Source organism: Chamaea fasciata, unplaced genomic scaffold (genome assembly GCF_029207755.1).
Source record: "Chamaea fasciata isolate MVZ Bird 193981 ecotype frontalis unplaced genomic scaffold, bChaFas1.0.hap1 SCAF_6, whole genome shotgun sequence".
NCBI classification, from domain to species: Eukaryota; Metazoa; Chordata; class Aves; order Passeriformes; family Sylviidae; genus Chamaea; species Chamaea fasciata.
The window spans coordinates 59,297,890-59,322,399 of record NW_027094091.1 but is presented as its reverse complement, the minus strand read 5'-3'; the positions used below and the strand labels follow the sequence as shown (position 1 = coordinate 59,322,399).

At 38.9% G+C, this 24,510-nt stretch overlaps 1 protein-coding gene across 1 annotated transcript in view; it reads left to right on the top strand.

Moving 5' to 3' along the window:
- ARHGAP10 (Rho GTPase activating protein 10) overlaps nt 1-24,510 on the top strand; it is a 138,993-nt gene extending 114,483 nt beyond the window's left edge. Inside the window, exons 20-23 of the mRNA XM_066186506.1 lie at nt 4,412-4,574; nt 14,819-14,950; nt 15,896-15,987; nt 23,531-24,510. Coding sequence (XP_066042603.1) covers nt 4,412-4,574; nt 14,819-14,950; nt 15,896-15,987; nt 23,531-23,619 — 476 coding nt within the window. The 3' untranslated portion in view covers nt 23,620-24,510. The remainder of the gene's footprint in view (nt 1-4,411; nt 4,575-14,818; nt 14,951-15,895; nt 15,988-23,530) is intronic.

Genomic DNA, 24,510 nt, shown 5'->3' with positions numbered 1-24,510 from the left:
AGGCGGATTGACATTTTTAGAAGGAGAAGGTGAAGGCACCAAGAACACCAGACTGTATGCTCAAAGAATAATATAAATGAGCTTTAAAGGCAATCACATCTTGCATGTTTTATAAGGTAAGAGCTTCTTAGAATGCAGGGGTAGGGAAGAAGAATAGGAAGTTTCTGGAGCTCCTCTTCGAAAGGACCTGTCAGTCCAATGTGGCAGTCAGCTTTTTCATACGAGTGGGAGACCTGACATGCTGCTCACTGAAGAACAATGCTGGAGATAAAGAGGAGTGAGAGGAGAGAAACAGTAAAAAATACTAGACTGTCAATATTAGGAGCCCCTGACTTCTGAGGTAAAAGGAAACCCATAAAGCTGATTCAGTTCCAGCAATGTCCTTAACATGCACTTTAAGAAACAAACCATGTCAGAACTTAAAAGGCAGGTCTCCAGCAGCTTAGAGTCTTTACTGCTTCTACAAAGCAAACGACAGGAGAAGGGCAGGGGGATGGGAAAAGAGGAAATAGCTTAAGTCGATGTATGTTACAAGTTTTGAAGAAGTGTCAAAAAGAACTTAGTTATGATAATCAATGTGTAATCAAGTAGAGATGTTCACAGGTAGGTCTGTTGCTAGGTGAATATTTTGAATAATGCAAAGTCACCTAACTTGTCTGAAAAAAAGTCTCTGGTCATGGGGTTGTATAGCTTGGCAATGTTAATTTCTAAAGCATCTTGTAGCCTGCTGAAGAAGTTTGAAGCAACTGGAGGAATGCTGATGAAGTAGAAGTATTTAGAAAGGTAAATACAAACCTTTGACAATATATTTGCACATGGGACGAAGTCAGGAGAATTGCAAATAATGACAGGCAGTTGGAGTTGTGGTTGTGTGCTAAGCTGCATCCATTCAAACAAAAGAAACGTGGTTGTATTGAGAAACAAATGTACAGATTTTAGAGGGAAAACGTAGCCCAGAATTACAGAAGTCATCCTTAGAAACAATGACTCTGCTAAGTCTGTTGGTCACAGAGGCCAATTAGTTCATCATATTATTAATTTAAATTGATGGCAAAAAACACGTGCCAGGCCTGGATATACAAATGGGACTGATGAGTAGGAGTCAGCGGTGGAATTAATACTTAATGTCGTTCTGATGGAACCACAACAAAACCACATAGAATATTGTCTGCTGTAGCCTCTTCAGCAAGAACACTGGGAAACTGTAACAGCTTGATAAAACAGGTATGTGATTCCAAAGCTGCAAAATCCCTCCCAGCAAGAGATTCGGTGTTAAACTTTAAAAGGAGATCATTGAAATGCTGTCACAGAGCACAAAAAGCTGATATGAGAGGTAATATAATAATTAGTAGTGCATATTACATGGGTCATGCCTGAAAATGAGACCTAACAAAGTGAAGGTACATGCATTGATTGGCAAGTCTGTTAATTAGTAACCAATTGATTCTTCATTCCCTTTATCATCTACTGATGTTTTCAGACAATGACTATTTGGAAGATGTAGTTTGACCCCAGTGTGAGATGGGCATTAATCAAAAGCAGGTTATTAAGCTGAATGAAGAGATAATGAGGCACAGTTCTGTGGCCTCTGCCATGTACAGGAGTTAGTATAATTTCTGAAGTTAGCAGAACTTTTGGCACTGACATAAAGGGTGAGATCTTTGTGCTGTTGGAATCATAGCAATGACCCTGTAGTTTGAAGACTTAGGTTTGGAGCGTATATTGTTTTTAATCATTAAAATGTGCTAGATGGTCGTTAGTCATCTGTATTTGCAGTTATACAGAATTTCCTCTTCCTGAATAAAAATATTGTTTTACTTTACAAAAGGAGATAATTGAAGGCATGAGAAATGTAAAGTGTCTTTGAACGTATTTTTAGGGGTTTTTTACTTAATCCCATAGAATTTAGCAGGCTTTTTCCTGATTTGTTTTTAGTGTTCAAAACCCAGTCTTAGTTTTGGGAGTTCAGTGCAGTACAGACTGTGAGAAAGCACTGGCTCAGGAAGGAAGAAGTAAAATTTGAGGAAAGATTTAACACACGGTTTAAGATAATGTCAAACATAACTGCCTGTATACTGCAGGCTCCACTGTTGACTGCTGTGTGTGACTGAAGTGTTCAGTGTTTTGTTTTTTTATTTTTTTTTCTGTGTTCTGAGAAACAATTCAACAGAAAATCCTCTGCTTTCTGTAGGGAGGTGCTGTGAGTTGGTCATATTTTTAATATTAAAAACCAGATTAATATTCCTTTCAAACATGTTTTAGTAATGCTTAGTGAATGGTTGAGGTAAATGTGGCCTTCTAGTATGGTATATATAGTTTGATAATCTAGACTGTGCTTCTGCTACTGCTTTGAAGAGAAATTGTGATGGATTCAAAGTACTGAAGTCTAGTTCTACGGAATTCATGAAGTAAGGTTGCAGTACCACTGTCTAATCTCTCAGATGTTTACCACTGTGACACATACGTCTGCAGATGAGATGTAATTAATTAGTTTTTACCTGACACTCTTGAGATTCTCATGTCATGTAAATGTGTAGCAGCAGCACCATGGCCTTGGTGCAGTGGGGAGGTGCCAGGTGAGCAGGATTGGGCCACAGTGCAAGTTACTCACTTTCCCAGGTTAATGTTCTCCTCCTCAGAGCGTATCACACTTTGGTACTATGGGCTAATTTAGATCCTTAAATTAGCAGCTGCATGGGGAGAAATTTCCAGATGATCACCTTTATAATTTCACTGTTTTTAGTTGTATGTCATTTTACTCTCTAGGGAGGTTGTACTCTCAGAGCTGCTGGAAGAGAGTGAGGATGAGATGGCTGGGGAAGCAGCTGAGGGCTTTGCTACCTCTAAGCTATTGTAGCAGAAGAAATTGAGGCTGTGAGAGGCCTTATGAGAAGGAATTTTTCCAGCAAGGGTGGCTTTTTGTTGTCCCCTTTTTTTTTTTTTTTTTTTTTTTTTTTTTTTTTTTTTTTTGTTGTTGTTGTTGTTGTTGTTGTTGTTGTTGTTGTTGTTGTAGTGTTACACTTTTCATTAGTTAAAAACAAAACAAAAAAGAAAGAAATTGCAACAGTAGTGCTTAGCTTGATGGAGTAGAATTAAGCTCCATTGTTCCCTGAGCAGATGCTAATTAATTTAGAAATAGAAAATAATGTTGTACAGGACTTCATCTTCTATATTACTGTGTATGGGAGATACAGCTTGTCAAGCCAGCACAGTATTTGAACAGCTTTTGATTTTATTATTTTGATGCTGTGTTAGGTCTTAGTTGTTGATTTTTTTTTCCTCAAAAACTTTCTGCCCCGGAAGAGGCAAAACTCTTTCACAGAGACTGTGGGTGCAGCGGTATCTAATCCACTCCAGACTTTTCTGGTGGTGTTATTTGGCAGGCCTGTGGATTGTGTTCATGAGTGCTACTGGGAGTAGGACAGATGGAGAAAAGGATGCAGGGAGCCTTGTGAAGGGTGGCTGGAATTGATCCTTATTACTGTTAAATATTAATATATTGAAAATAGCTACAGGCCCCATTTGAGACTGCTGGCTCAGCTGTGCTGGATGCTTTAGTGCTTTCAAATATCCTCATTTCACGCACCTCCTTTAGAATTTCTGAAATGTATAGCTGATGTTTAAAAAATAAAGATTGAAAGGAAGAAGCTATGTGGGTGAAGGAAGGTTAGCTTTTCAGTGAAGAACATGTTTGGCTTGATGTGTCAGCATGCTCTGACACGTTGGTAACTTTATCTTATGGTCCTTGGGATAGGAATGCTATTCCCTTAATGTTTTCCTAATCAATCATATCGGAATATGTTGCCTCTCAAGTGATATCCTAAGAGTAGCCTAAGAAAACAAATAGTAGATCGGAATACAATGAACTCTCTTAAAAGTAACACCATTAGAAAGGAGTAATAAAAGTATCATTCTTGGGTATTGTGTGTTTGTGAGAGATCTCTTGCTTATTCTGACCTTTCTAAATGTCATTGTTTCATGTTTGAGAAGACTGTGCTTATTGTATTTGAGAGCACTCATTTCCTCAAATGTATGTTAAATTATCTTTAGAGACTGTGATTTTAGGGAAATGTGTAAATGTGCATAGCCTAAACTATTTTCTTCTCAGAAGTGATGCCTTTTTCTGAAAATACCTCCCCAAAATTTGTCATTTCATTCACATAAAAAACATACTGAAAAGGGACTGGGAATATATTGTATGTGAAGAAAGCCTGGTGGGAACAGCAGGGGAAATTGTGCAATGATACCTTTTGGGGAAGCAGTGAGAGATTGCCTGTCCTCCAAAATACCCTGTGGAGATGGGACAGTAAGGTTTCTTCTCTTATATATTTCAGGACATTACCTCCAAGGCAGGTTATTTGGCTTTATGAGATAATTCCTTGAGTATCCTGACTTGTGCTCTCTTTTCTAGGTGACAGTCACAGCTCTCCCAGAGAAGACACCCCAACTGGGAGCATGGATTCTCTTTCTTCCCAGTCTCCAACACCTGCCTTCTCCAGCAGCCCCCCCGGGCTCTTGGATGGAAATCACCTTATCATGGACAGCGGAGATCTTGCAGGCTGGACAACAAATCTGTAAGTAACGGAATATTAAGTAAGGATGTTTCCACTGGTATGATTGTGAAACACATTTCCCTTTTCAGTTTGGTGAGGAATGATTTTTAGAAATTGCATATAATTGTGTTTGTTTTCTTCTGCTACAAAAAGATGTGTTTGTACATTGTGGTGGAGCTTAGAGCCTACTTGAATGCTTGTCAGAAAAAAAAGTTCTATTGAAATCTATTTCATTTTCCTGTGAACTGTTAGAACATTTTAAATGGTTTTTAAGGTTTTTTTTATTTAAGCAGTGAATATATAAGTTATTCTCTATATGACATTTTACTCTAGTTTTATTTCAAGGAGTAATTAAGGTACACTTAGATGCTCTTAAGATTTTTGGCCCAACTTTGGGTTTGGATAAACACACTGCAATGAGTGTGTGCTCAAATGCCGTTGCCTAATAACATTATCATTTTTAATCTCTTCTTAAGAATTAAGTGCCTGGTTTCCAATGGAAGTGCAGTCTCTCACTTTCAGCAGATGCTGCAAGTGTTTAGTTTTTGAGCATGACTTAAATATAGCAAAAATTGACATTGAAATGTTAGTCCTATCTCTAATACGTATTCAGGTTTGATACACAAAAAGCTGACCATAACTTGTTTTTAAATCAATGTTGAACTTGAATTGATTTCTCTGGTTTGCTATTCAGTCAGACTTCAAGCACTATCAAGACAAACTTTTCCAGCCTTTAGTGCCAAGAAGAGTAGAAGGAGCAGGTCTGGAGAAAAGATCTGTTAGAAATATTTTCCATAGTGGTGTTCTGAGTAGCCAGCTCTGGTGATGAAACAAGTGTAAAATATATCTGTAGATGTATGTAACACATGAGAATATATAGATAATCATAGAATAATAATAATTAACTGTTGACTTGAGTGTTTATTAACTAGAACAATTTTTTCTCTCTCATATGTATTGCAAGAATTCCAGATTTATAGGTATTTTCCATAGATGTTGTTGAGGTCTGAAGCTACTCTTCCCTTATCCTCTTGTACCATTCTCTAGAAGTGGGTAAAATTAGCAATAAATTTTCCTTACCAAAGAGAGGTGCGTGTGTGGAAAAGGTGCTGTAGCTGGTATAAGACTGGGTTGTCACTGAAAGCTAATTAAGGAACACAGGGTTAGCAGGACAGTGATAATGTCACCTCAGAAAATAAAAGGAGTGTTGGTTTTATCCAGAGAGTTTGGGAACTTCAGGTGTTTGAAGGAACATCACTTTTTTTTTTTTTTTTTTTTTTTTTTTTTTTTTTTTTTAATTTGTTGATTTTCATCAAAAATTATACTGCACTGGTGTTTTGGAAACCTGACTTGATGGCTTGAGGTTTTCTGCTCAGTTGAAAACAGTACTTAGAGTTCTCTTTGGAAGGGAAAAAAAGAAAGGTGCATGGTATGTGCATTTAGATTATTTGTCAAAAGTAGTTTCTTTCTTCCACTCACATGTCTGTGGAATCTGCTTAAAGCTACCTCTGTAACAAGCCTGGACAGTGACAGAGAGTAGTCTGTGAATGTTACATTCTTCCTTTCCTCTGCTTTCTCACCTCAAATTGGCTTCTCTTCCCCTTCTAGTTCAGATGACTCAGAGGGCCCTGCCTTAACAAATAAAACCCAAACCAAAACACAGAGCAGCTCCAGTGTAGTAATGGCAAAATGTAACTCTGGTAGCTCTCGCAGCTCCAGCAAACATAGCACTGACTGTTGCTTGTAGACTATGCTCATAAGCTGGACCAATCCTTAGAGTTAGGTGAAGAACAATCCTTTCTGTTTGTGCAGGTTTTCAAAATGTTTCGTATTTTGAGCCAAACTGGGACAAAATCAATTCTTAAAGCCACTGTATCATCTCTCAAATGGTATTGCAGGTGTTCACTGTGCTACAGCAAATGCCATACTGAGTCTAGGGGAAATGGAATTACACCAGAGGATCTGGTTCCTCAGGTTTCTGCTGATGTTTATAACACATGGGTGTTACTTGTCGGAGATCGATCACTCTGGAGTTATGCAGTCAACAAGGTGATGGTGACTTCTTTGTGGCAGAAGAGTTGCTTGCAGTGTTTCCTGGGGGAGGGATGTTGCATTGTGGGTCAAGATGTGTCAGATATTCCAAGAGCTGGTTTATACCAGTAGTTTGCTTTAAACAAGAGTACGTGATGGGTAGCAAATACCACTTTTTGTGGTATTTGTTTTTTAGAAAGAAGAAGCTTGGTTTTTTTTTTTTTTTCCAGAATGATAGCTGTTGTCACCATGATGTTTCCTGGCAGGGATTTTTGTGATGCATGCCCTTTCCTTGTCCCACCTTCCAAAGCAAAAAGGAGCTACAGCTTCCAGCATGGTGAGGTGAACACCAAATGGAAGCAAATACACCCTCACCTCCTGATGGGCTCTAGGAGGGGCTTCATGGCCGGAGTGGTGAAGGAAGCTAAGAGAGCAAGGGCTTTGCCACCAATTTGAAATATCTCACAAAGTCCCGACTGCTCAATTGTCATGTCAGTATTTAAAGATGTGCGGTGCATACGGTGTAACTTGAAGGTGATGTTTCACATATGTGCCATTTTGAAGCCCCGTTAAGCTGTTGGTTGTCATGTCTGTAAGTGTGTGTCTGCCTGATGCTAGATTTTCTCTGTAAGATCTGTGTGGATCAGACATATGTCCTGTCTTGTCACGTGCTGTAGTAGGGGTGAGTAGAGACTTGGGTGATGCTTGGCAGGGGTAGTTCTCAGTGGAGACCTGAGTTTGCTGCTTTAAGACTATGATGAACCCTAAACTTCTTTTTTAACCTTTTTCCTGAAGTTATTTTTAACTTCGCACTTCCATCTAGAGCCAAATACTAAAAATAAATATGTTTTATTTTTACACACACTCTATGGTAGAAGATAGCTTTTTTCCCCCCCTCCTGTCAATCACCAAGTTACAGAGCATTTTTTGTAGACACAGGATTCAAGCTCCAAATATCCTAGGATGGGAAAATTACCACTTCTCCTTCATGGAGCACTGTGTCATAAACATGTACTGTTTGAAAATACCTCCTGTCCAAGGATGTTTTGCACAAGGTGATCTCAAACATAAACTCATAATTTTAGTTGTGAGCTGGGTAAAGGATTGCTCTCCACTAGCATGGACATTTTTTCCCATTAAGGTAGAGCAGCAACAGCAATCTCAGTTTAATGTTAACCACAGCATTTGCATGCTTCCTTTTTTTCTCTGATTTAAGTGTCCGTACAGACTCTCTCCTACACAGTTTCTGGTTTTTCTGTTGCATTTGCCCAAAATGTAAGTAAATCTGCCACAGTTTTTCTTCAAGATGCTTGATAGCTTTTTTCTGGAGGATGTGACCCTGACATTACTTTCAGTGCCTTCCTAATTGGCACTGAAAAATATGCATACTAATCACTCCGTTTTTTATTCTTGTGGTGTATGAAACTCAATTTTTTAAGTTTAATGTGTAGTTTCCTAATAGGAGTTCAGATTTCAGATACTAAGAGGCTGAATAGCTTTTTTAAGCTAGTCCCCAAACTGTTTTGATAATAGTGATGATGTTGGGTTTGGAGATATGGATCAGAAGGGTTTATAGGTAGCTCTTAAACTGCATTTGAACTGTGGAGCCATAGTCAATCTTTCCTTTTACCAGCAGTTGAAAGTTAGTGATACAAAGTCTGAATTTCACCCTATTGCACCATGGCTTTGCACATGCAGAAGATAACAGTGATAGCTAAACTGGGTATACACTTTGGTGTCTAATAAATATACCTAAGCAAGTAAAGACAAAGTGTAATTTAAAGTTCTCTCATAGTGAAGGAGGTTGCATTGCCAAAGTTTCAGTATCAGATGTGGAGTGATGTAATTAAATATAAAAAAGGGAGAGGAAAACTTTTTTTTGCAGCCGTTGTGGTTTGATTACAGAATTTACTTACAGAATCATTTATTGATGCGAGGCCTGTCCTATTCAGCCTTTCCAGAGTTCTGGCTGTAATGGCAGCTCACCTCTGATGGATTTCCCTTACAGGTTTCCCTTATTGCAGTGATTGATTTGTCGAAAGGTGGATTACAAGTCATGTCCTAAAATACCGTGGGCTGCATTATGTCTGTTTTCACTTGACCTCAGAATGAACCGAAAAAGCTGAACACTTGGTATTCTCTGAGCTTGCTATGTGTTGTAATTAATCTTTCTGAGGACCTCTTTCTGATAAGGAAAGATTTGTTGCTGTGACTAGCCCCTTGTTGTCACGAGATTTCTTTGTGCTTACAGTACAATGCCCTGTGCCAGGGCTTATCTACAGACCTTACAGACTTACTCCTCACGGTGCTGGGTTTTCAGAGTTGGGTCAGTCTTCCCTTTTTTGCCGGAAATATCCTACACTTACTGCATGATCACTTCTTCATTCAGATCATGAGAACTAATGTCTTGTTTCTCAGCTGGAGAGTTCATTTTTGGGATCTGAGACTGCAGGGTGTCTGGGTTTCCCCGGGGCTGGAATATGGTGACTTTTGCTGGTTGCTCTGGATGGAGTTATGATGCAGGACGTGGAATAGCCTTCCTCAAGATGATACTGAGTGCCTGTTTACCTTGCTTGTTGTTCTTTCCCTCTCTAAGCCTTTGGGATTTTGCAATTGGAGGGGATGGAAAGCATTCCTGTCCCTCAAACATTTCCATTGGTGTGGGTGGGTAGGGGGGTACCAAGCTTGTTAAAGCAATTACATTTCTGGGCTAAGAATAGTAAGATTCATCGTTTCCAAACTGAATCCCACCTTGGATGCTTCTATAGGAGCATGCAAGGTACAGACCAGACAGTCCAAATACCAAAGGTGTTCAAAGCCCAGAGGAGAAGTGGAAGCACCAGTATAAATGGATTTTCAGGAATGTGCAAGGGACTAATGGAAGATGAAATAATTCAGGGTTTTGTTTGGTTGTTTTGGGGTTTTTTTCATAATTTTTTTTCTAAATTGGTTCTTCTGACAGTAAAATATTCTGTTAACTGGCTGAATGGTATATCAGTGCTACACTGTGGGCCTAGTTTTGGGGTTTTTAATATCCGAAACAGTGACAAGATCTGTGCTGTGCAGCATCCAGGGTCTTTGTGACCAGGCTGGGAAAACATTACTCATTCTTCATGAAATCTCAAGATGTTCAAATTGCTGGTGAGCAAACTGATGTTAAAAGAGCCATCAGATGGCAAGGGAGGGCAGAAATAGTGGTGTTCTGCACATAACAGAAGCCTTGGAGATAGTTATTAATTTTGTTTGACTGCTGAGTGAATTCCCATCAGCCTTGTTATATCTACATCAGTAGACTGCATGTCTAGTCTCCTTAAAATGGTAATACTTTCTTTTGTGTCCTTTCTGGCAGTGGTGTGAATTTGCAGTTTTACATAAATGATGAGTGACTTCGGTTTCACTGTCTTGAAAACTTTTTATCGTATCTAATGTCATCATCCTATTTTCTTGAAAGGAGGTGCTCTAGCTGCTGTTGGGTCATTCATTGTGCTTATTCTGCAGTTTGTTTTTGTTTCAGCTGCCACCTCTCCAGTGACTCAGCACTCTGAGAGCGGGTTTAGCGGAGCAGGCACTTCTTTTTGTACCCTTCCGTTATGCAAGCAGAGCAAGAGCCCTCATTTTGCAGCTTCTTTGAGACAGGCATAATAGAACTTAGTCATGTGGCTCGTACAAAACAGACCTTGCCATCTCCTTGGCTGCCAGGGAGCTTGACAGCAGCACTGCTGTGTGAGCACAGGGTAAATGGTGTGTGTGCTCAGGGCAGGGAGGGGTGTGGATGTGACCACTGGGATGACCTAAAGTTTCCTTTCTTATTTTTTTCTTTTTTTCCTTTTATTTTCTTTGCATGCTTCAAGGGGAACACAGCCCCCTCATATTTTTTTTTTCCTAAGAGTAGCAGTGGAGAGCTATAAGCTTATAGATGTAAATATTTCACTTTTGCTTTGTCTGAATTATCGTTTAAAAATGCTTTAACTTGGGACAGCTGCTGTAGACATTAGCTTTGGGTTTACCAGACTGGCGTGAAAGATCATTTCACTAATGTGTTAGTTGCTTCACTGAGACTTCACAATCCAAGTTAAAAACTCCTCTATTTCAGTGCTGACTGATGTGCTCTGTATAAATGAGAGTTCAGAAAAGCTGCATGCATGTCACATACTTTAAATTTTGAGGATGCAGTTTCTTTCCAGGGGGAACACAGATGGGGAAATTCTGGCCTTCTGTTTGTCTCCAGCTTTGCTGCAGCTACGACAATTTCTAGAATTTTGGCCACATACCTTTCTGCTCCTCACTCCCCAAGGCACAGGGGATTTTAACGTACAGGAAGACGTGGTGGTGGTCACTGTTGGATTGCATATAGAATCAGAAGTAGCCAACACCCTTTGATACACACTGTCATCTTGTAATGAAACCTTTCAAGAACGCTTTCACTGAGTTTGTCAGCCAGACACTGTGATACGACAGCCGTGGTGCTGCCAAACTTGTCTATGAAACAACCCTTTTTTTTCTCAAGAGTTGCAGTGTGGATTCTTTTCACAGACTCTCTTCCTTGCTCTCAAGATAAGAGGCTGCTCTTTAGCTGTGTTACCTTAGGAACCAGCCAGATAAACATCCAATAAAATCTTGTTTTCAGAAGTTTCTTTCTGAATATCAGTACAAAATCTCTAGCTTATTTTCAGTAAAGCCATTCCTCCCCTCCTCCCTTTTCCCATCGTTCACTATGCTAGACAATAGCATTTTTTTCCTCAAAGAGAGATGGTTATGTCAGCCTTTTTGGTTTTTTTTTTTTTCCTACCCACAGGAAATGCATTGCCTTCATTTTAGCCTTAGGAGAAAGGATTTCTTCAACCTACCTTCTTAAAGTTGAGATGCTGTGTGATAACATGTGCGGTACTTTCTAATATATCATCATCTTGATAAACAAGGTGTGCAAATCTTTATAGCAAGGTAGCCTTGGTATGACAAGAACCTTTTCAAGGAAAAAACAATAAAATCTAACCTTTTGTTGCTTACACGCTGCAAGATCGGAAATTATTTTTCTTATTGAGTAAAGCCTTCTGTTTCAATACCAAGAATTAAGTGGTTCCTGAGGTAACCAAGTACAATAAATAAATAAATAAATGAATAAATGACCCCCCTCACAACCAAATCCATAAATTCTAGAATGTGCTTAATAGTTAAAGCTATCAACCTTTTTTTTCTTTGTTTCTTTCTTCTTACCATGGTGAGACTATTGCTATTGAAAAATGTGTTGGGTTTTTTTGTCTCATGCTGGATCGTAGAGCATGATCTCTTGCTGGGTAACCAGGAGCCTAAAGTGACAGGCAAATTCTGCTGCAGTGTTTTCCCTACAGCTGAAAAGTATTAAGGGAATTCATCAAAAAAGTGGGGGAGGGAGCAGCCCAGCACTCCACATACCTGTACTTCTGGAGTGTTTTTCCACTACAAGTGTTGGAGTGGCTCACAATTTGTAGAAAACCTGCCAATTTTAACATGCTTCTATATAATCCTGTCTGGTAAAGGACAGTGTAGTCTTACTTGGTGATAGATTATGCTTCTTGTTGAGTCTCTGTAACCTGAGGAATTAACATGCCATGGAATGGAGCTGAGCATTTTATTTCATCTTCTGTTCCTTTATGGGTGCACCTTTTTTTTTTTTGTTTTTCTCTCCAAGTGTCAGCAAGAAGCCATCTGGTATTTATTCCAAGTATTCTTATGAATGACCAATGCTTCCCTGGGTCGGAGGGTTCCTTTTGTGTTCTCTCTGTTCTGAGCATTGCTTTGAAGTCATTAATTCTGTGCGTGAGGTGCAGGTGGTGTGTGTTGCTCTAGAGCTGATTGAGTAAATTGTGGAGATTTAACATGATGCATCTATCAATGAAATTTTTAATAAATGCAAGTTTTAATACTCACTTGTTGAAAATCAAACCACACCTCTGAGGTGTGCACTACAAATGTCCACTTGGTAGAATATTCTTGAACTATGACTAGTTTGCATTAGAGACATTTGAATACTCCTTTGGCAATATATTTGGAGTGTTATTTTTCTGTTTGCAGTAGTTTTACAAGTTTCAGAACTGAGCCTAACACCAATTCTAATCACAGAATCGTGGAATGGTTTAGTTTGGAAGGGACCTTAAAGATCATGTCATTCCAACCGCCCCTGCCAAGAGACTGATTTGAATTTAATAAATAGCAAGGAAAATATTCTTCCTCTAAGTCTCAGGATTCTTTTAAGTAGAAGAGTTTTGTCTGTGCAAGTAGGATACTTTTTTTACATTCAATTTTGAAAAACTGTTTTCACCTGCTGAGTTAAAATTAATTCTGCATGTAGACATTATATGTGGGCAATGATGAAGAAATCATTCACTTTCTGGCAAACTTTATGAACTCTACAGTACCACTGAGAATTGTTTTATCCTCAGTATTTAGAGAAAATGATCCAAATACTGGTGTTCATTTTTTTGGTTTGTCTCTGAATGAAGTCACTTTTAGCTGAAGGTTTTTCTTTTATTTGAGGAAAAATTTTCAATGATTAGGCAAAAATGGGAGGAAGAAGACAAGTTCAAGTAAAAGAAAACAACCCTAAAATTATATAGGTACTGTTCCTAAATGTATGTTATAATTGGAAGATGTAAAAAATTGTGCAGCGGAAGATTCCCAGGCAGAAAAGATGACTGGATATCCTCTTCCCAAAGTTAAGCATGAAATATGTTTCTAGACAGCATAATCCAGCTCATCAGTTTAATACATGTGATTCCTTCCCTTGTTTGGTAAATGTGATAATTTTTAAAAGCAGAGCATGTTTTGATAAACCTTTCTGGTTATGATTCCAGCACACTCAAGTTTCATTTTTACTAGTGGAATTAACTGTAGAATGCCGTTTTATAAACTCTGAATTCCAGTTTTTATTCAAATGCCATCTGACACGTTTCCAAAGGAAAAGCCATTGTCTTGTAATAAGGAAGGCAACATTCACATTACAATGCACAAAATTAAAAAAAAATTATTAATCAAAATAAATGCCTGCCTAACTATGTAATTGCTAGAATGAATATGAGATATAATGAGTTTGTACAAGCTGAATTTGTAAATCGTGTTATGCAAACCAACAAAGAGTGACAATTTCTTCTAGCAATTAAATATCCCACTGTACAATAAGATTAAAATTAGCTTTCTAAGTTAGGTTTCCTGCTTTCATTTTATTCATCTGCAATTATAACTGGGCTGATTCTTGATTCCTCTTTTTGCTTGTGGTCTCTTCATCTTGATTAGGTGTGCATTTAGTTCCCCACAAAAACCTTCTTGACTGAGTTCTTGGATTTTGGTGGTGCCTTTCAGATCAGTGCGATCTAACTGGTTAATCTTGGAGTAAGACAAAGTCTCAAATGTTGTATTGGGAAGTCTCTGCTTCTGAGGGACGATTGCTGTGTGCAAATTATTTTAATTCTGTTTCTGCTTAGAAACTGCTTGAAGTCCAGGTCTTTGTTCCAAAGACATGCTGACAGCCAGTTTTTGGACTGTTTGTTGTTTTGTCCATGCAATGAAGGAAAGCCTTCCAGTGCTGGAACACTTTAATTCTTTAAGGTGTAAAATTAGAAATGCTCTTTATGTTGGGGACAACTTTGTGTGTTTTAATACAAGTTTTAAATTTTGCCTGTTATTTCTTCTCCTCTTGTGACAACTTTGTGTTCAGCCATTAACTTGATATGTATTTGAGCAGTGCCTTGGTGAGGGCAGCCACTGAGGCAGTGTTTTGCACAGCTCCATGAAGGAGATCTCAATCCAGAGCCAGCATCGTGATCCCAATGCTGTAATAGCTGCAGCCTTTTTAGAAATCTTCCCAGTTGTACATGCATTTGTACACCACTGAGGAGATTTTTAAATAGATTCATCAAAACTTGTAAAGGCAGAGTGGCAGCTCAAATAATAGCCTGCTCTATGCAATTTCACTTTGTCTGTCTTTATTAGATAAGGTATGGGGAATTTTGCCCTTTTATTGCTTATGTCATGCGTCTCAGGTAATTCTCCTTAGCTGAGGATGTAGGGCATGTAGGAAAAAGAATTCCAAGGAGTGCAGAATCATGTGATGGCCATTTCTGCAAAATCAGCTTGACAGTATGATTTGGTTTGAATTTGAAAATCAAACACGTTGTCCAGTTATAAAGATTCAAATATTTTGGTACGAAAAGAAATTCTATTCATGTTGTTAATTCTGCCTTGGCTGTATTTCCTCTTAGTCCTGCTCAAAGCCGCCCGTCGATGGTCTCATGGATGAATATTCCATCTACTAATTCGGCTGCCACAAATGCTGCACTACCCACTTTCTTCTTCCCCAACCCTGCCACTGGCACTGACAGAGCAGCAGAAAGGTACAGTGTGCACTTCAACTTTTGCTGGCTCTTTATCTGCCTCATTTTTCTGTATCTTTATAAAAATAGTCTCCTGTGGCATGTGAATGATTTTCTCAAACCAGGAAATGCAACCGTAGCAATTTTGACAGAATAAAATACCTGTCTACTTCATTTTATTTTTCCTTGGAACACCTTCCTTGGTGAAAGGCACACAGTACACTGAGCCAGTGGTCTGTTGGTTAATGCAGGAGGGCTTTGTTTGGGATGGACAATTCATAGTGTCTCTCCTGCAGTGTTTCTCTTAGAGTCTTTTAAAATACAGTTTCTTCCACCTTTGCCAGATTTAAGTTTCTCATCCTAGCTTTGCTGCCTCTCAGAGACTTTCTTCCACCTTTACCTTTGTCTGTGGTTTCACTGTTTTCTTTCACTGTTTTGTCCAGCTTTCCTTCCATCCTGTTTCTGCATCCTTCCATGTTGTTTTCCTGGTTTTGAAATATTTTGAGTTTTTTGTTTGAAAGTCTTCACCATCTTAGCTTTTCCCTTCAAATTTAGTAATATTTGCTTTTCCAATTAAATTAGTTTGGTATATTCACAGATTCTTCCCAACACTTGATAAAAAATGCCTATTTCTTATTACCAGATGAATTTTTGAAGTATATTATGCTTTGCCTGCTATTGAGTTCATTGCTGACTAGCACATGAAAAAAATTTAACTGTAGTTGAAAGTCGAGTTTGTCATAAAAATAAGTGTGCAGAAAGTTTGGAATATGATACTCAGAAATGCCAACAGTAAGCTGTGAAGCTTCAGCTTTGGCTGTGTGTATGAATTATAAGCTTGTAATGATGCATGTGAGATTGTGTTTAAAGTTTTAGTCATCTCCAAATGTGAATGGAGAGAGAATGGTTGAGACAGTGTCTTCGTAATAGTAAAAAGTTGCTATAATTCATAATTTCATTTTTCAGTGTTGCCCACCGAAAAGCAAGAGCAGTTTATCCGTGTGAAGCAGAACACAGCTCTGAATTGTCATTTCAGATAGGAGCAATATTTGAAGATGGTAAGTACTGCTTGAGTAAATATAAAGCAATGAAAAACAAATTGACAAAACTGCTAAAATGGCTTTGGATAAAAATACAAGCCTGACTGCTATTCTGCCAACATTGCTGATGGCACACAGTTGGTGATGGAGATATTTTCTGGTATGAAGAAGCTACTTAACATATCCTTAGCACTGTGAGGCAATGCTTTTGATTTTTGGGTGAATAGACTCTTCCAATTGGTATAATTTTTCAGCATCGTTTAAATGTGTTGTAGTACCAAAAAAAGAAGGTTATTCAGTAATAGAAGAGAACACCTTGGCCTATGAAACTCAATTTTTAAAAATGTGAACTCTTGTTGTAAAATAATACAGAGGTTTTCCTTTAAAGAAAACAAAAATCTGTTTCAGGATTTTCAAGCAAACAGAGTGCCAGGTAAATCAGGTGAACAATGGAGGAGAAAAGACAGTGTTTATACTGATTTAGATGAAGGTTTGCATTAGTGTGTGCATGTATTGTAGAAAAAGGAATATTCACCGAGATGTGGAACGAAGGCCTGTGTTTAATGGTTTCTATGGATCCAAATATAGCAGTACATATGAGCATCCAGAAGGTGATTGCTGTGCTCAAGACTGTGTTCTCAGTGAACTTCCATGGATCTACCCTTCAGCAAATGCACAGGGACTTCAAACTGATAGCAAAGGTTTTAGTTTTTAAACCTTATGCCAGTGACTACTGTAATACAAATTCTGAGGATGCAGAATAGGAAGCTCAGCAATTTTTTTTTTTCTTTTAATTGTATGTATAATAGGATATTCCTGTCCTGTCTCCTCACAAACAAGTAAATAGCAAGCCTGGTCCATACTTCAGTTCTGCTTTTTTTCTTCCCCAGCATAAAGTGGTCTGGGGTCCCCACTAGGTTCTTCCCTACTAGTACCCACTTTACAAAATCATCCTTGATGTTTCCTATTAGAGCTGCCTTGCAGGCAAATCATGTCTGAATCAAGTTAGGTGGGAAACCTTTTAAAGATGAATTAGCTAAGTGATTGCTCTTTTTAAAGTCCTTAACACCAGCTATTTTAATTTAAGTTTTTTAAAACATGACTGATAGGGCTCTTCAGCAGACATCAAACTGTACAGGAAAGAAATCCAGTGCATGGTGGAAAAGATTTGATGTCTGGGAGAGGCATTTCTGCTGCAGAACAGCACGAGTTGTGTTGGCTTGGGGTAGGAAAGTCTTTCAAGAAGTAGCTCCTTGTGTACCATGTTTTTGTGTGAGAGCAGTGTTAAGGTTCTCTCCTTGTATGAGAACTCAAGAAGTGGTGTCAAAGCCCCCTGTGATTTGGAGCATCGCAGCCTCAGTTGAGTTTTTCAACTGGAGAGCTGGATTGCCCCAAAATAAGTATGGAATTTGACTCTGGAGTCTGTGGAGAAATGTTTTAACTGTAACTTTTTCCATGTCATGAGACAAAAAAGGTTCAAAGCTTAGGGAAAAGGTTGCATGGATTGCATTTGAAAAACCCAGTTGCAGATTTCCAATGGCAAAGCTCACATTTCCTTGAACACAGTAATTTTGATTTGTTCTGCTGTATCGTGGTTATTTCACAGGTGTTGTTCTTGCCCTGCAGGGCCCTCACCCTCAGTTAGGCTGTGGATTGGCAGGAAAAAAAATGCAAGGAATGAGGCAGTAAATGTATGTAATGGTCATTTCTTAACTTTTCCCAGTAGGTTATGTCATGGATGGCTCTTTTCATGCCAAGTGCAGACCTGTCTCCACATTTGAAACCTCTGAAATGCCTCGACATGAGCCTTTTCTTTCTGTATCAGGCATCCTTGTGTCTGTGCTGAAATCAGATTGCAGTGAATCAATTCAGGTTCTTTAGTTACTCAATTTAAATTCCCATATGCCCTAATAAAGCCCCCAAATGAAGAATTAAAGTAATAATACATCAATTCAGCAGCTCCACCAATAACCTTAACTATCAAAGTGACAACGCATCAATCAAGTTGACATACAACTAGTATCAACCATTAAAGTAACTGTTAAATTAATGTCTACTAAAAAGTGCTGCTTCCATTAGTGAAGGTTTTATCTGTCTCTCCTTTCTCCACCCGGCCTGTCTCACTTTCTGATCTTGTCTCTTTTTTTCTTTTTTTTCCTTTTTTTCCTTTCCTCTCTTTTCTGCTTTGTTTCCATGCTTGGCTTGTCTCTTTTGGTCCATAGATGTTGATTGCAGTGGTTCTCTCTCACCTGTCATTACTCTGGATGAATCTTCTGGCTGCTCCAGCCTCAGACAGGATAATGGCATTTAGGGAAGTAGTCTTGCACCTCTCATAGCTGCTATGTAACATTGGTGCAAGAAGGTGAGTTTAACCTTTGCTCCCATCTCCATTTCCTATTTCTAAATGGGGAAAAAAAAAATCTGTCTCAGTCTGCCAAGGTTAGATTTCCTAATATTTTAAATTAAGCTTTACATCACCTGATAAGAATCTGTATAGAACCTTTGCATTTTCACATGCATGTGTTTTCTGTAATGCATGTACATTGTGCTTCCCCAAATCCCACAGTCTTTCCATTAAAGTGCCATAGAATAGAAATGCTAAGGCACCATCTGGTAAGTTATAAAGAAAAGTCAAAGTTTTCTATTTAATTGAATTGTGTAAGAAAATGAATAATGTAATCTGAACAATATCCACTGGATTTTTTTTTTTTTTAAATCTTCAATTCAGTTTGCCTTAGGCTGTGCCAATATTTTTATTTCCCAGTTGTTACAGGCTATATTATTGACAGCACATAACAATATAATTCAAGTGGTTGGAAGCAAAGCTTGAAGAGTTTGCAGCTGGCTAAGGGCACATACGGGAAGAAGCAGAGTAGGATCTGAGATTGAGAGAGACATATGCTGGCTGTGTATGTCTGTTGTTGTTGGGGCAGATATTCCCAATAATCAGGGAAAGAATAATCATATTGCCTGGCACTGGAATTTTGCCAGTCTTGGAGCCAAGTGTTATTAAATTTCTGGTTCTTGAAAGAGACTGCTTAGAAGTCAGTAAATGGGAATTTCACTCGGGAGAAGTGTTTCAGATAGGTTAAATGGTGTTTACACAATAAAAATTCCTTGGCAGAACTGCTAGCAGGAAGGCTTCCTGAAAACTTGTCAAGAGAACTCTTATCAAGGCTTTTTACAATTTTTAAAATCCGATTTTAGGGGACCGAAAACATGAGGAAAATCAAGAGAGTGTTTTGTTCCTAAGGAAAAGTGGGGTGCCCATGGTCCCCACCAAGTAAAAAAGGAACACAAAAAGCCACATTCACACAGCCCTTGTCATTCCCATCTCTCTCTCCCACTGTAACAAAGTGCCAGCCTTCGTTCATGTTCCTGGTTTTGACTCCAAGGCACTCTCTGCCCTCTAATTCATGCTGTGGCTCCTGGACTCTCTGTCTGTATGGTCCTGGCCAATCCAGGATTTTCGTCAAAGAGAAGTGGTACTCCCAGAATACTGTATTGCCCTGTATGTGCAAATAGTTCTTTTGCTCAGCTAAAAATGGAGCTAGAGCTAATTCTTGGTGCTTCTTTAGTCTGTGTATTTCAGAATGGAAATATTCTTGGGGAGAAGACCCCCTGACTTCTAGGCCTGTGTTCTGTCCACAAGATAATTCTGCTTCTCACGGCGTAATTAAGGGAAACAGCAAGTCCTGAAATTTCAAATTCCAGGCTAACCCTAAGCATGACAGATATTTCTGCATTTCTGTGATCAACTCAACCCACAGGGATTGTTTCAAAAAACCCAAAGGGATTTCTAAACACAGAGGGCTTGCAAGCACATTTGGTTGCTGTAATTGGATTTCCTGATGAAAAAATTGGCCAACATCATTGTGTTCTATGGAAGTCAGTTGTACTACTGTCGTGGTTTCAGCAGTGAGATTTCTGTTGCTCTCAGTAATCCTCATTTATGTTGCTTTTTGAGGTTTTTAACTCTGATTGGCAGTCCATGAGAAAAGGAGACCCTCTTGTGCCAGACACCATGCAGGTTGCATTTGCTCCCAAAACAGCCAGTTTCCACAAAGATGTGGAAATCAGTGTCTGCTTCAGTCCTGCTGAAGTTAGTGGCACCCAGGCAATGAACTAAAACTGCTGAGGAAGTGAGTCTTGCTCTCATTGTGGTTGAGACCTGGGAAAATTTTGAGCTGCCAGAGCAGAGCAAAGTCTGCTTACAGCATTGGGTCTCTGGGAAGAGCTCCTTGTGAATTTTATGTATTTGCAGTTAGAAAATAAGAACATTGGAATATCAAAGCGATTTCCATTGGAGAATACAGAAAAGTAAGAGGCATTGCTGCAAATGCCAAGTTGACGCGATGGCGTTTCTTGATTAGAAGAAATCAGAGCTCACTGCAAGTTCCAAGTCTGTAGATTGTGTTAGCCCATTTTAGTTGGGGTGATTGTTCCATAGCACTTGCTGTCCTACTGATGCTCAGACATCTTCCTTTTCTGCACTTTGCCTCCATGAGTGAGGCTGCTGAAAAGGCCTTGCAGCAGGTACTGAGGAAGTCACCGTCCCCCTCTGCGCTCTCAACTCGGCTGCTATTTGCACTGTCCTAAGAGGTGATGGCTTTTAATGGTGGTTCTGTGCTTGGTCTTGTTGTGCAGTCTTGCTATCCACTTGTTAAATCTTGCTGAAAATACTTACTGTTTAGTTCTCTGCTCTGTATCTTTTATACTACAAGGATTTTCCCCTCCTGTCTTGTGCCAACATGAGCCTTAGTCCTGTGGGATGATTGCTCTAGTAATGAGTTGTAGTTTTAAGGCCAAGTGTGTAGTTTCTGCAGCAAGGTATTTTTAAATGAGCAGGCCTGAGAAAGTGCTAAGAACTGTAATTGTTGGTGACTGAGAAGAAATGACAGAAAGGGGACACTACAGAGGTCTTCTTTTTTCAGAGGTATTTTTTTTCAGAAATAGTCTGTGTCCTGGGTTTAAGAGCTGTGCATGATAGAGGAGTGTGGTTTGTGTGGTTAAGTGGCTTTGATTTTAAAGGAATGCATGCTGTTGTATGCTCTACTTCAGAAATGGATTAGCAAAGAAAACAGGATCACTGGAGCTTAAAGCAGCTTTACTTTTGGATGGCACCTTCATTAATATCATTTGCCTACAGAAGCAGTCAGTGATGTACACAAGTATCTTACCCCTTCTTGCACAAGGCGATTGGAGTGAGGGCAGAAGCTTTCCCTGCTGTGACAGTCACCACAGCTGCTGAACATTAAAAATTACTTTTTGCTGTCTTTTTTTTTTTTTTTTTTTAAAGCAAAAATCTCTAGAAACGGTGGCCTTAGGGGTAATTTAGTGACAATTCCTTCTTCAGTCTTCCTAGAGTCTAAAAGAACTGTCTGCCAACAAGTGAGGCCCTGAGCTGTGTAATGTACATGTGCAACGTTTAATTTCCTAAGCCCAGAGCTCAGTTGTACCAGCTAGGTCTCATCTGGGGTGAAAATGGTGTTTGCCACTCGAAACCAACTGCTGGGCCATGAATGTGCTGCAGTGTGCAGAGCTCACCATTATCTTATCAAAGTTGCTTAGAAAAGATTTCTTTGGAAGTTTGCTGTTGAGTGATGTGATTCAGCATAGTTTGAGCATTTCTTCCCCTGCGTAAATTTTAGGTAAATTTTAATTTCAATGTGATCCCCTCAGATGAGCGCTCCCCTCAGTTTGAACAGACCTTGGATTTATAGACACTCACATGCCAGTGGTATCTACCCTCTTTCTAATGGAAATTAAGGTTAAGCACCAGAGGACAGGTAGAAATTTTCTACTTCTAGATTTTCTAGTTGTTTTTCTTCCCAATCTATCTTTTTTTTTTTTTTTTTTTTTTTTTTTTTTTTTTTTTTTGGAGTTTGTTTCCTGTAATACAGATGTGCTCCGTAGGTATGGGAGACCTCAGGGAGGGGTTTAGCTGGCTGCTGGTGCATTCGCTGGAAATGTAGAATTATGGCTTCTGGAGGGAGGTTCGTGGTGGTGTCAGCCAGGCAGTTTCAAATGCATGTGTACTCTGTAATTGTGGAATAGAAATGACAAAGGGAGAGGAGGGCCTCCTAATTACTAATAGTAATGTAAGTTACTGTGTGAGCACAGATCCTAAAAGGTAATTGTCTCTGCACGTTTTCCCTTTAGAATCTTTTTGTTAAACAGATTTATTAGAAATACAAGCCCAGAATTTCATGCTGAATCTAAACTCTCAGTATCATTTGAAAGCAGTTTTGTTTTCTGGGTTCTTTGGAGTTATAGCTGTTGTTTATAGTGTGGTTTCTGAGCACAGCTGTCTGACAATAATAGGACACAAGGAAAACAACAGGGAAAGTATGTTTTTAAGTCCTCAAATTAAGAGCCTTACAATGCTTTTGGAAGTGAGACTTAACATGTTGCTCTCTCTCAACTGTTATTTTCCTGATATGTAGAAGGCTACAAATATCACTTTTCCCAATGTGTTAATGTGTTTTAAATAAAGCACTGACACGGCTGGCAGCATGTTTCAGCATTTGTCTGATGTCTTCCCTAAATACTGTCTCAGAAGCACTGTGAGGATAAATTAATACAGTAGAGAATGTCGTAGGTTGCTAAAAAGTGTGGGATTTTACAGTTACATAGGTAAATAGGTATCTGTATTATATCCTTAAAAGACATCTCAGAGGGGAATTTGAGGACTTTTTAGTCTGTTTTCCAAAGAAAGGAGGCTCATGCTTCTTTTTTAACTTCCTGTCAAATGTGATCAACATATATATACAGGAAGTCAGATTTCATTAGTTCTCTTGCTCACAGGGGAACTTCTGGGGCATTGAGAGTCCAAGCTAAAATATTTCTGATTTTATATTCATGGATACTCTTGCATAAACTTTGGGATCAGCAGTGGTAAACACTTAGGATGGCACAAGGAGCTGTTCAAGCCTTTGCTTTGTGTTTTGTGAATTGCACTATATATTTGAATTTCAGAGAGAGGATTTAATCAGAAGAATGATTCAGATTTTGTCCACTGGTCACTTCTAATAGCAGCTCTATTCTGAAGAGATGATACTTGGAGTGACATCTGGCTCATTTCTATTTTTCCTATAATCCTTTCCATGGCTTACTTTTCATGCCAAATAAGGTCCTATGCCGTGCTTCTCTGGCTCTGAGCTTCCGAATTCACCACTTCTGCTCAAGACAGGTTTTTGCCCTTGTTTTGCCCCACCTACTGTAAGTGTTTTCCACTGTTTGATATGAATTCTGACTTTTCTCCTAAAGCACAGATTTTTCTATTTTATAAATCTGTCCTAAGCTCCATTAACCATTTCCCTAATGAAGTCTCCTGCACCTAAAAACTGTTTCACCATGTAGGCTTTGCAGAAGCATATTATGAAGTATTTAAGTCAAGTTAATAATCCTCTTTATCTTTCTTAGCCAGATTCTTAAACTGGTCCTTGCAGATGATGGGAAGTTTTTATGGATGCTTTGCCTGGTGTCGTGGAGCTAAAGCTGAAAAGCTCTAATTCAAACATAAAAAGATGCAGTAATTTTCTCTCCTTTTCTTTTGCAGTGCAATTTTCCAGAGAGCCAGGATGGCTAGAAGGCACATTAAATGGCAAGAGAGGACTTATTCCACAAAATTATGTTCAGTTTTTATAGCTTTGTGCATTGAACGCCAAAAAGGTGTACATGGTATCCATGGATTTTTGTTCTAGTCACTTGTCTCTACTTTTGTGACTGCTTTTAATCAATGAAGAGCTGGACTATGGATTGAAGATCTTAAGCTGTATAAAGACATTAAGTGTTGCCAAATATGAATTACAAAAAAAAAAAAAAAAAAAAAAAAAAGAATCCTTCGAGGGTTGGAATGGGTGGGGGGGCAAGAAAGAGGGATGGAGGGATGGGTAATTTTTTAATAGGGTGCTTGTTTTTCAGTTGTAAAGAGCAGCAGTAGTATGTTTGTTTGCAAGACAAATAGCTTTTGAAGTCAAGTACTTGGCTGATCTGTGACTCAACTTAGTGTCCTGGAGATTATGCTTTGATAACCACCATTTTTAACAGAATGTGAGGGTGGTGAGGCCCTGGCACAGGTTGCCCAGAGCAGCTGTGGCTGCCCGATCCCTGGAAGTGTTCAAGGACAGGTTGGATGGGGTTCTGAGCAACCTGCTCTAGTAGAAGGTGTCCCTGCCCAAGGCAGGGGATTGGAACTAAATGATCTTTGAGGTCCCTCCCTGCCCAAATCATTCTATGATTCTATGATTATTTTAGGTTTGGAAGATACTGATTGATAAGAAAAGCTATCGTGCTGACAAATTATATTTCAGAGTGGAATAGCCAGTGCAGAACAGACATCAGTAAGTAAAAATAATAGTTATCAAGACATGACATTTTTCAAATGTCTTCAAAGAGCACATTCGTTTATGTTGCGTGTATGATTTCATTTATCTTATAAAGATAAGACACATGAACTTTTATTACAGGCTCCTATATGTCATGGTTCCTTTGCTACTCAAAAATATCACGGTAAATGAAATAAAATGTTATTTGTTA